Source organism: Chelmon rostratus, chromosome 15 (genome assembly GCF_017976325.1).
Source record: "Chelmon rostratus isolate fCheRos1 chromosome 15, fCheRos1.pri, whole genome shotgun sequence".
In the NCBI taxonomy this organism is placed as follows: Eukaryota; Metazoa; Chordata; class Actinopteri; order Chaetodontiformes; family Chaetodontidae; genus Chelmon; species Chelmon rostratus.
In genome coordinates, this window is record NC_055672.1 from 12119643 (window position 1) to 12134196 (window position 14554).

Genomic DNA, 14554 nt, shown 5'->3' on the forward strand with positions numbered 1-14554 from the left:
GTTAATATTGATCTCTTTTGCTTCTTTGCTGTTAAGCTTCTAAAATAGTCAAGATAACCAACATGTAATCTAACAAACATTGCAGCGTTTCGGCACTGCAAGCAGGGATTTAGGCTTTCTTCTTGTTTACTGAAATGGTTGTTCATTTCATTTAATAATTTGTTTATTCTTTAATATTTTTTCAGTTTTCACTGTCATTGAGAACGGAACGGAGCTTTACCACCAGCCCGAGAGAAAACCTGACCATTTGCCGGTGAGAAACTAAACCACTTGATTGTTTTACATAATACATACACTTCATGCTGACAAGTGAGTGTGGTGAGCACACGATAGCTGCCTGAGCAGTACTGTTCCTCTGACATACACCTGCATTTCAGTAGTGCCAACAAATCAGGCTGATTTGAACCAAGTGGAAAAATAACGTCAAAGCTCTTTTTTCTTCTTTTCTTCAGTGATATTTAAGAATTTCGTATTTGCAGGAAATTATTAACATATTTAACTTCGTTTTTATTAGCCAACAAGCTCTGTAATGGGCCCTTTACATCAAGGTACATACATTACATGGCCGTGCAGTTTTTGCCTACAACATGTGGCTGGACAATGTATGGTCAATGTGCTCCTGAGGACATACCTGAAGGCTGTTCACACCTTTTTATTTTAAAACAGCAATGGCCAATGGGGAAACTCTAATATTCAACAAACCAACTTAGTCACTCAGTAAGTCAGGGACAGAATTTTGAGTTTATAAGGCGTTCCAGCCAAAAAACCAACAAAACATGTGAGATTCAAACACAACACGAAAGCAAATGTAGACGAAGACAATTTGCTGTCACTTTTGTAAATGAACTGGTAATTATATAAGGGGGAAAAAGAGAAAGTAAACTGATCGTACTACTTTGGAGGAATGTGAAGCTTAAACAGTCTTTGCACCAATTTCCATCAGAAGTCATCAACTCTGCCAGTCAACTTTCCAGTTTTATTTTCCTCCTCAGTTTTCTCAGTGATTGTTATTCTGCAGCTCAGATTCGTACAGTGTTTGTATTATTGGTCCAGTCTTCAAACCTCTCCCTGAACTCTGCGTGGTTTCTCTGTGAGCTGATACCCAGCCAGCACGTCCTGTGTCCATTTTGCACCATTGTGCACTTGGCCCCCCGCCCCCATCATCGCTGCTGAATTTCCCAGGACTTTGATGGAAAACTTCTCTTCCTGCTCTAACAAATCATCCCCGAGCCGACGCGACCACTGGCCTGCGCTGATAGAGAGATGGCTTGACCTTACAGTAATGTTTGGATCTGCAGCTCTGGGATCTGTGCTGCTGTCTTTATTCTCTACAGTGTGGACAGAGTGCTGATGGTGCAAAAATTCATGCTAAAAAGAAAAAGGTTCAACCTCTGTGAATATCTTGCCACCTCCTGCAGAGCAACGATGAATATTTCATGGCCAGATTTCAAAACTGTTCTTTTTCCTTTCTATCTTTTCAACTCCCATGGTGGGATTTGTGGGAGAGGTGCTTTCAGTATCAATGTTCTTTGTACATATTTTCTATGTGCAGCCATCTATCCTGTTTACTTTTATAGTTTAACATGTTTATCTCCGTTGTCAACAGTGGAAAAAGACCACAGATACTTGGACAAACACAAAAATGAACAAATAGCCATACAAGGCAAAAAACACGCACATGCACACACAGCCTCTGCAATACAATCTAGCAGTCCAGCCGCTCATTTCGGGCAAGCGTCTGCATTGTGCCGTGTTATCAGGCTGGACCGAGCACAGCTGGCAGCGGGCTGTTCGTCTGTCAGCCGACAGGTCCATTAGCTCGGGCTGTCGGACAGACAGATGGAGGCTCTGCGGGGTAATGAGCAGAGAAAAACGCTCGAAAACTGCTTCTTCACCAGAGACGGAGCCTCCAGTTCGAGATGAGAGGATCACATGCACAAATGGGAACACGCGCCGTCACACACAGGATGCCCATCTGTTCACACTTTTCAGGTTTAGTGTTAAACCAGCCGAGATCAATTGACAGTAAAATTGTCTGGCTGATTCTGTGATTTCTTTCTGGTCTTCTGGTGCCTTTTTTGTTGCTGGAAGTATAAAATTTGTTACTTCCAATAGTCAAATGACTGTTACTGGAACAAACGAATGCACTGTGTGTGATGTGAAAGGTGTCGCTCACAGTGACGGACTTGAGAGTTATGACCAGACTCTGCAGCTCTTCACTGCTTTATGGAGCGTTTTAGCATCTTTAAGCTCGTTCTTTTGGTTTTACGACCTGCAACTTTACTGTTTTGGTTCGACTTTCAGCTGCAGCAGGCAGCTGTTTCAGAGAGGAATTTCTGAAAAACAGCATAAGCCAAATGCCCAACACCATAAGACCAATTGGCCAGAAACACACCTCCAAATTAAAGCTAATATTGCTCTGTGTCAGCTACATTTCTGAGTAGGCAGCTGCTGGCAAACACATTTACCATAAGTACCTATAAGGTGAGAATATGCCAGTTAACAGGTTGTTTTGCTTACCCCAAGAGGCTGAAAAAATCTGGGTCTGCAGATTTAAAGGAATGAACAGCGCTCTTCCATTTTCTTTTGTCCATTTTCCCTTCTCACCACATTGTCCCTCACCTCAAATACTGCCTTATTTTCCGATGACTCAGTTACAAAGGAAGCTGTTATCTTGGCCTTACCTCTCATTCAGTGTTCCAGGCTCCCACAGCATCAAGAGTCTCTCAAGGCCAGCGAGCAGCTCTTAGTTCTCTGTAATGGATTGCCACTGCTTGATGTTATTGTTCTCACCCCGAGGCCACAGAGGCAGTTTGCCTTGTGGCTTCAGTTAACTCAACTCATCCATCAGCCACATTGCTAGTCCACATGGGTGACGCTCGGGGAGCCACGACAGATCAGAAACACTTCTCTTCATTACTATACAGCGCCACAAAGATGGAACATTCTCCTGCTGTCTGGCAAAAACAGCCATTAGTGTGCCTTAAAATGCCATTCTCATATCTTTTAGGAAAATACCCCTCCAGGCATTGCGCAGGAGCAGGAGCAGGAGCAGGAGCAGCTATCTTTTGGAGGGATTGGAGGAACACAGCAGGCAGGATTCATGCTCAAGGTATTGGTGAGGAAACAAGGAAACGCCCACTGGTTTTCGTGGCAGGTGTGAAGAGCGCCAGAGCGGCGGCGCATCTCCCTGCTGATTGTGCTAACACTTCCCCAACAACTTCCTCTCCGCCCACAACCCTGTCCTGTTTTAACTTCCTGAGCGTTCACGAAAGCCTGATCCTGCTTCTCCCACTCATGTTGACGGAGGATTAGATGGAACAGATTGCAGAACAACTTAAGCATCTCCGCGGTCTATCAGTGCACTGTAAACAAGGGCTTCTCCTGCCTATGTGAATGCCAAAAGACTATTTTCAGATACGACTGCGAGAAAAGTGACAATAGAGAATATGGTGTTGTATTGTGTTTGTGTCTCTGTGAGCTTTGTTTCACTTCGTCAGCCACATTTTCCTTTCTCCCGACACTTCTTGAGAACCAAATGTGCTTTGTTCATGTACTTCTGTGTGTGTTCGCCGTCTAGTTGGAGCAGAGCCAGCTGCAGAAAGACGTCCTCAAGCTCAACACCTATGTGGCCTTGCACAGCTTTACTCCCCAAGACAGCCATGACCTGGAGATGAGGTTAGCTGACTCGCACTTGCACACACTGGTCGCTCTAATCAAGAAGTCCCATGACTGCACTCGCAGTTGTTACTTAGCAGCTGTCAAGCTGACTGACTCTGCCATGCTTACAGTGATTTCTTTTTATTCATCTTTTTGCTGTTCAAAATGTCCCGAAGGAAAGAGGAAAACAAAGTAAATGATGAAACTGCAAATCTTTACGGAAGCGCAAGTCAATCTTACTGTGAAACTTGATGTAATCCTTCAGAACAAGGTCCAGTAGATTGAATCCAGTGCTGATTAATTCATACACACACTTATTTCCCTGAGGGTCACCTGCCTGGCAAGATGTAAAACACAAAGAGGCTACGCTGCTCATTTCAACTTTGAACAGCACTTTTTAATGATCATTATCAGGCAGTGTGTATTCTCTTATTTTTAATTAACACTATAATCATAATATATTGATTGATTGCACAGACCTGCCGTGCACACACAGCAGCAACGTCAGCAACAGAATCTCTGCGACCTGTGAATAAGTTTTAACAATAACAAGCTTCACGCATTCAGTGGCTCTAAACATGTCTTGTGTGCTCTGCAGCACACGTGCTGAACAAATCAAACAAAAGAAACGCAATCATTCGGTACTTTTTGTTCGTATACATTCATACGATACACCGAGCCCAAGGCACACAATCACACACCAAGTTTAATTTACGTTTGGAAATAAGATGACAGGTGTCAGTGTTTGCTGGTGAAGAGCTGTCTGCTCCTTGTCAATATTCATCAGCTTTTTCACGCCAGGACACTCAGTTGTCTGTTAATTAGTGCGTCTGTGTTTCTTTCGCTTATCTTACATAATCACTGTATTCAGAGCACTAGACGTCAAAGTACACAAGAATAGATTTACAAAAGGAACTAATTAGCTCCCTCGTTCAGGTAATGGTCCTCAAAGATTTATTTCTCTGGAGTGGCCTCATTAATAGTACCTGTGTGTGCGCCACAATGGTCTATTAATATCAGTCAGTCTCACCCTTGCTTGGATTTATCCTGTGAGAAACACAATCTTTGGACGGTCCGTTTATAGCCTCCAGATAAACATTATTTTTGAATGCTAATAAAAGAAATAATTTTATTTTGGTCATAATTATGAGATTCGGATGTAGGAATATGGACAGAAAACAACAGGAAGTTCTTTAGCCTTTCAGGCAAACTGATGAAAAAAAGATGTGAAGCGATTTTGGAATATCTTCAATTTCTTACAGCAGCGATGTCTCCCACTTGAACGTGAAAATGACGACAGAAATATCAACAGGCTGCTAGCAAAATAGCTGGAAATGCATCATCACTGGCATTTACATGTAAATAAAACACAACATTAGCACAAATACCAGTCTATTCAGGTAATTTAAAGGAGGTGCACACAGTTTGTTTGTATCCTACTTCACTTGTTAATGAACCTCTCCAAATACGCAACACTATGAAAGAGGTTAATTTAGCCTATGGAGTATATCTGGTCTGGATAGCAGTGAGGGTAACCTGTTCTTCCAAGTGTGCAAACATTGTACACAGTACTGTACATACTGTACATACTATGGACTTGTGAAACAGTGATGCTGAGCTGCTGCTGCACTGCTCTCTACATTCAAACATGTGGCGCTTCTGAACACACCCCAATTATTTATGTCACACTCAGTGTTTTGGCTTTGGCAGTTAATTGAAAACACCTGTTGTGGCCCAACTGCTGAAGCATTTTCAGCTGTTGAGATTGGTGCAGCTGCATTTTTCTGTCTTCTGCCATTCACTCCTTTAGACAGAGTTTTAGCAAAATTGTATTTTGAGAATTTTCTCAAAGAATCAGGTTTTGTACATTTGTTATTAAGTACTTGACCACGTCCACCTACACCTTGACCCAAAAAATGTGTTTTCATGCATGCAAAACCAACAATGGAACAATGAATTTAAGGCACAAACAATTGTAGCTATTTATTTATACATGAAACACTGTTTGCATGTGTGGTCAAGACCTAAAAACCCAAACGACCTGCTTAGCACCAAACAGCACACAGACACATTTAGCAATTAGCCGGTGAACATAGTGGAGCATTTAGCAGCCAAAGAGCAAGGTGGCCAGAAACACGACTTCAACGTGTCCAAAGTAGACTCAGCTGTCAATGTGTAGCCTGTTTTATTACATCCAATGCAATCTGAAACGCTCCAGATTTTATCCCACGTCTTAATCATGATTGATGGGGCATCATCTGCAACATACTTGAAATAGGCCCCAAGGAAAGAGAGCATTCATCATGAGCAGTCCTTCAGCCTAAGTACCCATTTGCTCCTGCTTCTCACAGAAATCCTGCGAGGATTTAAGGATATGAGGGTGCACTTGTTCTCTGACTCTCTCTCTTGCGCACACACACACAAACACTCATGGGTCCTTCCTCTCTCTTTGGTCGAGAAAAAACTTCAATTGCCAGGCTTGATGTATAATTCATTGACTTCTTCTCTCTCTCGCTGTCCACCGATACCTGCTAGACGGCACAAAGTTCACTTCTCTTATGAAAGCCTACATCAATGTTTTTCTCCCCAGGGCTTCACTGCACACGGTAATCAATACATCAAACACTAACACATGAAGCACAAATGGGGGGAAAATGGAATCTTTAATCAAAAGGTTCAATTTCCATTTTCATTTTAAGTGAGAAAATCAGGTTTGTGATTAGTTTCACTTGCCGCCACATGCTCTGATTACATGATTACCTTTGACTGTGGTGATTGTAATGATGATGAGTTCCGCAGGTTTAAGATACAAACTCAGAAAAGCCAGAAAACTCTCCTTTGTTGTTTAATGGACAGCGTGACTGTGGAACAACGTGCATTTACTTTGTTTTCGTCACCTTAGAAGATTTTACAACGTCTGTGCTGTGCAGTTTCTCACCTACAATAAACAGTGTTTTCTGAGTCATGGTGAGTATTACCACGCAAAGGACAGCAGCCTTGTAACCGAACCACAAGAGGAAGAAAAAGGGAAATTACGTAAACCAACATTTGGCTCAACTGTGCTGGTCTTTTTGATTTTTATTGGTCAAATTCAGCCGACGGCTTTGAACAGATGCTAGTAATTATGGCGCATGCGGCGATGGGGTGAAATGATTCATGCGTTTCCTGGATGAAGGACAATTACTAACAGCAAATAGGATTAAGGTGCATTTAATCTCATTTAAAACAGAGAAACTTGCAAACACCTTCTCTTGTGCTTGATTAAACAGCACACAGAGGAGATCAAATGGAGAGGTGAAGCTTCTCTCCCCATCAACAGTGCTCACAGTCAGGAGCAGCCGCGTCTTTGTATTGTAGGATAGTCAATCATAGTGTCGTACATAAATACAGAAATAGTTGCTAACTAAATTCTGATATAGTAGCATCTTGGCTCTCACACAGTGGATGTGCATCATGCTTTTTCGAATATGACCTGGAATCTCTTACATGATATGGTCCTTGGCTTCGAAGGTGACACTAGGTTACTACTGTTGGTAGTAAGCTAGTTAGCAGGGCATGCTAATGTTTGCAGCTTGCGTTAGATTCTACAAATTATCTGTACTGTGCACTTCTGCTTTGGTGTTTTTGGTTTTGCATTATTCCTCAATAACCTGTTTAAGCAAATAACCACAAACAGACAGTCAAGCTCATTTTTTTCAGCAAGGCCCCTACTGGATTTATCCCAGCGTGTGGAAAAGACTCACCTATTGTACTAATTTCTCTTCTTTGTTGTTTTGCTCCATATTGCAGAGCTGGAGACAGAATCTTATTGGCTGATGACTCCAATGATGATTGGTGGAAGGTAGGTATGACGCCAACACATTACACCATTGAAAACTTTTAGAAATATAATTAACCTTCCAAGGTGCTGATTTCAAAGATAATGTTTGTTGTCGTTCAGTTTAAATACAGCGTGTTTTCCACAAAGCCTGTAAAATGCCAATATCAGAAATGGATTGTTAAATTACAGGAAGTCGAGCTGTAAAATGTAGGAACAAGGCAACAGGCCGCCTGAGGACACAAATGCATGACAGATAAATTACGGAGTCCAAAGGGCCAAAACGTGACTGTATAGAGGCAGCCGGCTGCCACCAGACCATGAAGAAACTCATCACGCATTTTAACACTGTTGTTGTTCTCTACAGGCTGTAGATAAACACAGACATCTGGCCTGTTTGGTCTTTGAACAATGGATTCTTTAACAAGTTAAGAGGCAAACATTAGCACCTGATCTAACACCTGCATTCAATGTATAGGTGCTGTATATGAAGACGTGTACAGTGTACCTTCTTTACAACAGGTAGTGTGATGTAAAATAGATGTTATACAGGTATTATGTGCTGTAACCAGCAGAGCCCCTGCTGTTTTTTCAAGGATTTAATCTAGTCATTTATGAAAACACTGTTTTTGTAATCCTCTTATGTACTGTGCAGCCCTTCCACGTGTCAGCTGTTTTCATGTTTGATGATTTTTTATTTATTTTCAGGGGGTAATTGAGGACAGGATCGGTTTCTTCCCAGCAGCCTTCGCTCATCTGGTGCGGGCTGGGGACCAAGTGTTCAGGTGCAACAGGACATTCATCGGCTGTAAGGAACAAGGCCAGATCACCCTGAAGGAGGGACAGGTACTGTATAAACCATGATGATGATGAGGATGATGAGGTATTGACCTTTTGCCAGCAGGTGTGTGAGCATCTTATGAGACGATTAACACAATGCAAGATGTAAGCAGCAGAGTGCCACCCAGTAAACATTCAAATTCAAGCCAATTTGTGTAGACTGTGTGTGTGTGTGTGTAGATTTTATGTCATTATAGCTTCTTTCAAAGTGCTGCAACGGCAAAAATGTTCGTTTATACAGAAATGCTGGCCAAAGTTGTTGCTCATTCGTGTATTGAGGAGGTCTTCCTAAGTCCATCCCGACCCCAGACCACAGTGAGGGGCACAGTTTGAGTGAAATTTCTAATTGTTCACATTGAGGCTTCAAAAAATGTCTGCAAGGGAACTGTTCCCTTTTGTAAATAAAGACCTTTCAAAGCTTGACAGATACGCCTGGCAATCAAGCTAATAAGAAGCTAATAGTTTTCTTAGTTTAAGATAAAGTCACTGTTCAAAGATGAAAACCGTTCATCAGACATCAGAGAGACACAGAGACAGAGCACATGAAGGATTCATTTCAACCGAACATTAGCAGGGTCGATCCCGTGAACATCGTCGTCCTCGTGAGTTGGGCAAGCAATGACCTTTATCATGGACGTCAAAATTTCCACATTAGACCTGTGTCTAATTCATGATCACACCCCAGCCATTAGAGCACATCAGCTTCACATTATCCAGCAGCTCTTTAGCCATACTATTACTCTCCTGCAGCTCCCACATTACCTCTTACCTCCAGCGACTCAGAAAAGCTCGAGTGGATTTGGCTGACAGAGAATCCTTCTCAAGAGTTACCATTAAATTTGCATTTTGGTATAATAGCTGTACTTAGATCAGGCCCCTTTTTTCCCACAATGCTTTCCAGGGCATGTTGGGACTCAGAGGAGGTTTAAAGTAAGCAACCCCCAGTGGAGATGAAACCACCGAAAACATGATGAGTCCGTGACCCGCTGCCTTTCTTTTCCAGTCGCACAAACCCAGGGGAAGATGTTGTAGAGTACTTAAAGTAAACATGCAAACACGATGTGTTCTGGTCCATTATGAGGGTCAATGAGTGACATTAGGAGCTGAAAGGAAAGAGATGGTTTGATCTCAGCACTCCTCTCATAACCACAGCAATATTATTAACAGTCTTAACTGCAACTACAGCATCATTATCACCACCTTTAGAAGTTATTATAATAAAAAATGGAGCAATTTTCTACACCCCAGCTCGGCAATACAGTCACATGATACAGTATTGGGATGTGAGACTGTATATGTATAGCTCATTTCATGCAAGTTATTTCACATAATAATGTACATAATCATACATAAAGCTTTTCTGACCATTATATTGGCACATGACCATGTAGGGTTTCATAAATGAGAAAAAAGAAATTTAAGATCAGTATGAAAAGTGGCCGGTCCTGCCAGCAGAGTTTGGATCAACAGGTTTTCTGAAAAGCCATCGTCACACAGTGGTCTATGATGCAGGCCATGCAACAGTGATGTCCCAGGTTTAAGCTGTGCAGCTTGTGCTCATGTAATCCCCTTTCTAGTTCTCCACATTATCTGCTTCTCTGCTCCATACTATCAAATAAAGCCAAAAATATCTGATAACTCATTTGAATAACACCCATGTTTGATTGTTGAACATCTCATTTCAAAACCTCTGATTCTTCTGGGAAGGCTTTCCACAAGATTTTGGCTGCACAGATTTGCTCCGAATAGACACAAGAGCGGTAGTGAGGTCCAGAACTGACAAGTCAACGTTCCACTTCCTGTCAGAGGTGTTGGGTGTGCTGGGTTTGGCCTCAGAGAGGGTCCTGACTGGTCTTAACTGTTGTCAAACATGATTGTCTAAAGCATCATTGTAGATTTCCCTTAATTGGAACTAGGGTCTAACCTAAACCATATAAAACAGCCCCGTGCCACAAGTATATGACTAAAAGTATGCTCAAAGGAGTGTCCATATACTTTTGGCCGTGAAGTGCATGTCTATTGGAAAAGCTAATTTCTCAGTATGTTTTTATCCTGTGCAAGTAATGACACATTCATAGACTTTCAACACACCCACCATCTATATATGGAAATATTTGGTCGACTTTTACGACTTCACTTGTCAGCTGTATGTTCTGCTGTTAATTGTTTTCACATTTCCCCTCAGATTTGTGTGAGCAGCGAAGGCGAGCGCAGCGGCTTCATCAGAGTGGCGAGCGGAAAGAAGAGAGGCTTCGTGCCCTGCGACGTCCTGGAAATCATCTGAGATGAACGCTCAGAGAAATGAAGAGAGGGGGAGAGGGAAGGGAGGATCCGCCGCCTGGAGGTCAGAGGAGGGGGACGCTGCACCCACAGAATGGCCACAAGAAACCAGTGAGGGAGTTCGCCTCATCAGGAATTTGGAGTTTGGACTTCTAAGTGCTGCTGGTTTTGTCAGTGAGGACCTTGTTGCGGGTCAGAGTCTCTGTACCTTCCTCACTCACTGTCAACACAGAGAGAGATGCTGAGACGACAGACTGTTTGTTGTTCGCAGGGAGACAGGAGATCTCCGTTTCACTGGATTTGGTTCATAGAGCCGATGTGTGTGTTTTTTTTCTCCCCGTTAGTTTTATTCCGCTACGAGCTGTTTATTTTTTGAAAGTGGATCTGCCGGCTGGCTGTTTAAGCCAAAGAAAATGAAACAAACAGTTATTACGATGATTATTTTTCAAGGTTTCACTACATACGATGGTTTTCCTCCTAGAAATAGTTTAGTCTCTCATGCTTTTACATTATATTCCAAGCAAAAGGTGAGCTTTTAATGCAGAGTCGCCAAGAACAGGCTCAAAATCAAAATCCCTGATGTCAGAAGTTGATGGGAAAACGAAATAAGCTGCACAATCATAATCAAAAACCACTTCCTGTATGACCTCTAGCATGCAGCTACAGTCCTGTGACAGAAACGAAACACAGGTGAGAAACAGCACATCAGATGCAGCAAAGAGATGTTGGTGAGTATCATCAAAGGAGTTTGACGTGATCAAAGAAGTCAGAAATTCTCAGTGGTCCTCAGTATCGCCGACACACTCACCAGGTTTATAGCAGCTTCTTTGCAAACCAGGATTTTAAAGAATGATGATGCTTTTTTTTTTTTTTTGCATTGTCTCCATGCTGCAGAGTCTGTTAGATTTATCTTTAAAGGCTTTAAAAGTCTTTTTGTTTTTTGGTTGGTTTATTAAACGATTTAATTTTCTCTCTTTTTGGTTGTTTTCAGAGATTTCACAGTTTAATTACTATTAAGTGAGGTGAAGGAGGAGGTGCGGCTGTGATATTATCAGGACGTTAATGACTTCATGATCGGAGCTCATGTGACCTGCTGGGGATGTGAACATGATGAAATGTAAGAAAATGACATATTTCTGGTTAGCGTGTTAAACGTTAGCACTCTCGTGTGGTTTTCCTCTTCCTCAGTACACAGACGGTTCTGAGCAGCACTTCGCGTTCAGATTGTGGTCAAGAGCATTTATGGAAAGGTGTTGCATCATAGTAGATATATATCTCTTGAAGGTTGTCTTTATTGAATGTCCAAGAATTCTATATTGTACATACTGTACATACAAGAATAAAACGTCTTCTTTATCACAACAAAACAAAAGTGTGCTATGAAGAGTTCTTTGGCGTCTCACGTGTCTTCTATCTGTAATGCAGAGTTATTGCAATTAATTCTATGAAACTCATCAACTTCATCTATCTCATCCTAAATGCAACTGATTCTTCCTTCTGACTGAATGATGCCTGAATTTCTATCATGGCTCTCTTTCCTCTCATGCTCTCTCATTAGCCATCGATAATAAGCTCATCATTCGCTCAAGTGGGCCCCAAGAAGATTATGCATCATGAAATTATGCTTATTATGATTTGATTTAGTTGCCAGTGAAAACAACTGGATTGTGACTCGGTTGCTCAGAGAACCAAATCCGTTTGCACAGCAAGACAGCGGTAAAGACTGAAGTTGGATGGGGGGAGTGGAAAACATTTTGTCATAAAGCACAGAGGAAGTTTAAAGTTTGATGCTTCGGTTTTCATATCAGTCACAAACTCTTCGTGCTAAATCCTGATTTCAAAAAAGTCTGAACACTGTGTAAACAAATCGAACAGAATGTGATAACTTGCTCATCATTTTTGACACAGACCCAACTAAAACCGTACAAAGACAATATATTTAATGTTTGACCTCATCAGCTTCACTGATTTTTGTAAATATCTGCTTATTCTGAATTTGATGCAGCGACATGTTTCAAACAAGTTGGAACAGGAGCAACAAAAGACTGGGAAAGATGTGGAACGCTCCAAAAACACCTGTTTGGATCATTTCACAGGTAAACAGGTTGACTGGTAACAGGTGATAGTATCATCCAAAAGATACTTTAATGCAAAAGCTGTAAAAACACAATTTATTCCTAAATTCCAGTTCACTCCAGACAGTAATGTCCACCAAATAACTGCTGTATTTGAGGTTTTACTGTCTTGTCTTCAAGCTGAAAGCTGAAAATAATGAATAATCTCAAATGATGAGACTTGATATTGTCTGTCTGGCTTGTTGGGACTATGATTGTCTTAAATGTTTTTGATAGTTTGAAGAAAGTATGAGGTTAATCAACCTTCAATCAGTTCAGTGACAACCAAGCAAACTTCATGTATTGTTGCAGCCTGTCATAAAGGTGCGATCAGGTGCTTTGCAGGGTCATTGTAAGTAAGAAAATACATGACTGTAAATACATGTTGAGTTAGTATGGTGTAACGAATGTGTTTTATGCATCAACACATCCCTTTTTGAATCTTAAATTTAGTCTTTGTTGTTGTTTTCATCACACAGTTCAATACTGTTTTCCCCACATTTGATCTCCCTGTGAGCAGACAATCTGCACACCCTGCAGTCCACCATGAGAGAGGCGCTTTCACTGCAGACTCACAGGTTTCTGCAGCCCCATTAAGCAACTGCTCACATGCTTGAATTGCTGCTGGAGGCGTAGGCTATCTATAGAAGCTGAGACAATCACAAACACTGCTATTTCAGTGTCTGTCCACTTTACTGCTCTGTGTCTGTGCAGTGACACACCAGGCCATCGCTGCAGTCCCCAGCTGCTCTCAGACACTTGACTCTGGCTCCACCTGTTGGTTTATTAGTATAACAACAACATCCGGTTACAGAAGAGCTGATCCTGAAACAGCCCAGTGCAGCAACCGATGAACCAGTGAGAAAACTCTGTGTGATACAAAGCTTCAGTTTGTGTAAACTGTTTTTATGCACAGCTGTTTGGTTCCAGACAAGTATCAAATAAATATCAATCAATATCAAAGTCAGACTCGGAACAATTTATCAAATAATTTTATAAACTATAAACAGACTGAACAGCACAGGCTGGCATCTTTGTCTTGGTCTACCTTTCAAATCCAGTTGGATTTCTTCTTCCAACAGCAGGACTAGTAGTAGAATCTATCACTCTGTGTAAACTTAACTCAACTTGAAGCAGCACCAATCAATATGTTCATATGAAAAATGGATCAAATAACTAATAATAATATTAATTTGCAGGTTTGTATTGGTGAACCCACATAAAGGAACATTAAGCAGCCAAGGAGCCAGATATTTCCCTCAGGAGCAGGTGGAGACCATAAACAGAGCTAATAAATAGGAAATAACCTATTTTGTTCGCTAACATGTGGAGATAATATTTTAATATTTTGAATACAGCTTGTTGTGCTGCCCCCAACAACAGGGAGCTATAACACCTACATCTATAACAGGGAGCAGAGACACAGGACTTAAGAGAACACAGGTGTTCTCTTAAGTCTCCAATTGCTTACTGCCATTGTGTTAAAGGAATAAAAGAGTTTGGAGACCATTGATGTGTCTATTTTCATCCTCATTTTCATCTTATTTTACAATTAGTAGTAGCTTTTATTCTCCATCTTATTTTTCATTCATTTTTTATCCCTGTTTTTATGTTTATTGTGTCTTTATATATATATATTATTATTATATATATATATATATAGATTAAAATGACCATCTGTTGTGTCACATTGCTAATGACACATTTTTACTCTTTCACTCCAGATTGCTCAAAGAGACTATTCCAACAAATGCATCTGCTCATAATTTGTGCATGTTAAAGAGTGCACATATGAACTGTGAGTGTTAAAAGTGGTTTCAGGAGGTGTAAAGCAGGAAGAAGA

General features: G+C 41.3%; 1 protein-coding gene across 2 annotated transcripts in view; it reads left to right on the plus strand.

Annotated features, from left to right (window-relative positions):
- stac (SH3 and cysteine rich domain) overlaps nt 1-11443 on the plus strand; it is a 32246-nt gene extending 20803 nt beyond the window's left edge. For both annotated transcript variants that reach the window (XM_041954244.1, XM_041954245.1), the window contains 6 exons: nt 186-253; nt 3011-3112; nt 3581-3678; nt 7450-7501; nt 8186-8323; nt 10503-11443. In XM_041954244.1, coding sequence (XP_041810178.1) covers nt 186-253; nt 3011-3112; nt 3581-3678; nt 7450-7501; nt 8186-8323; nt 10503-10601 — 557 coding nt within the window. In that variant the 3' untranslated portion in view covers nt 10602-11443. The remainder of the gene's footprint in view (nt 1-185; nt 254-3010; nt 3113-3580; nt 3679-7449; nt 7502-8185; nt 8324-10502) is intronic.
- Nucleotides 11444-14554: the final 3111 nt, after the last annotated feature.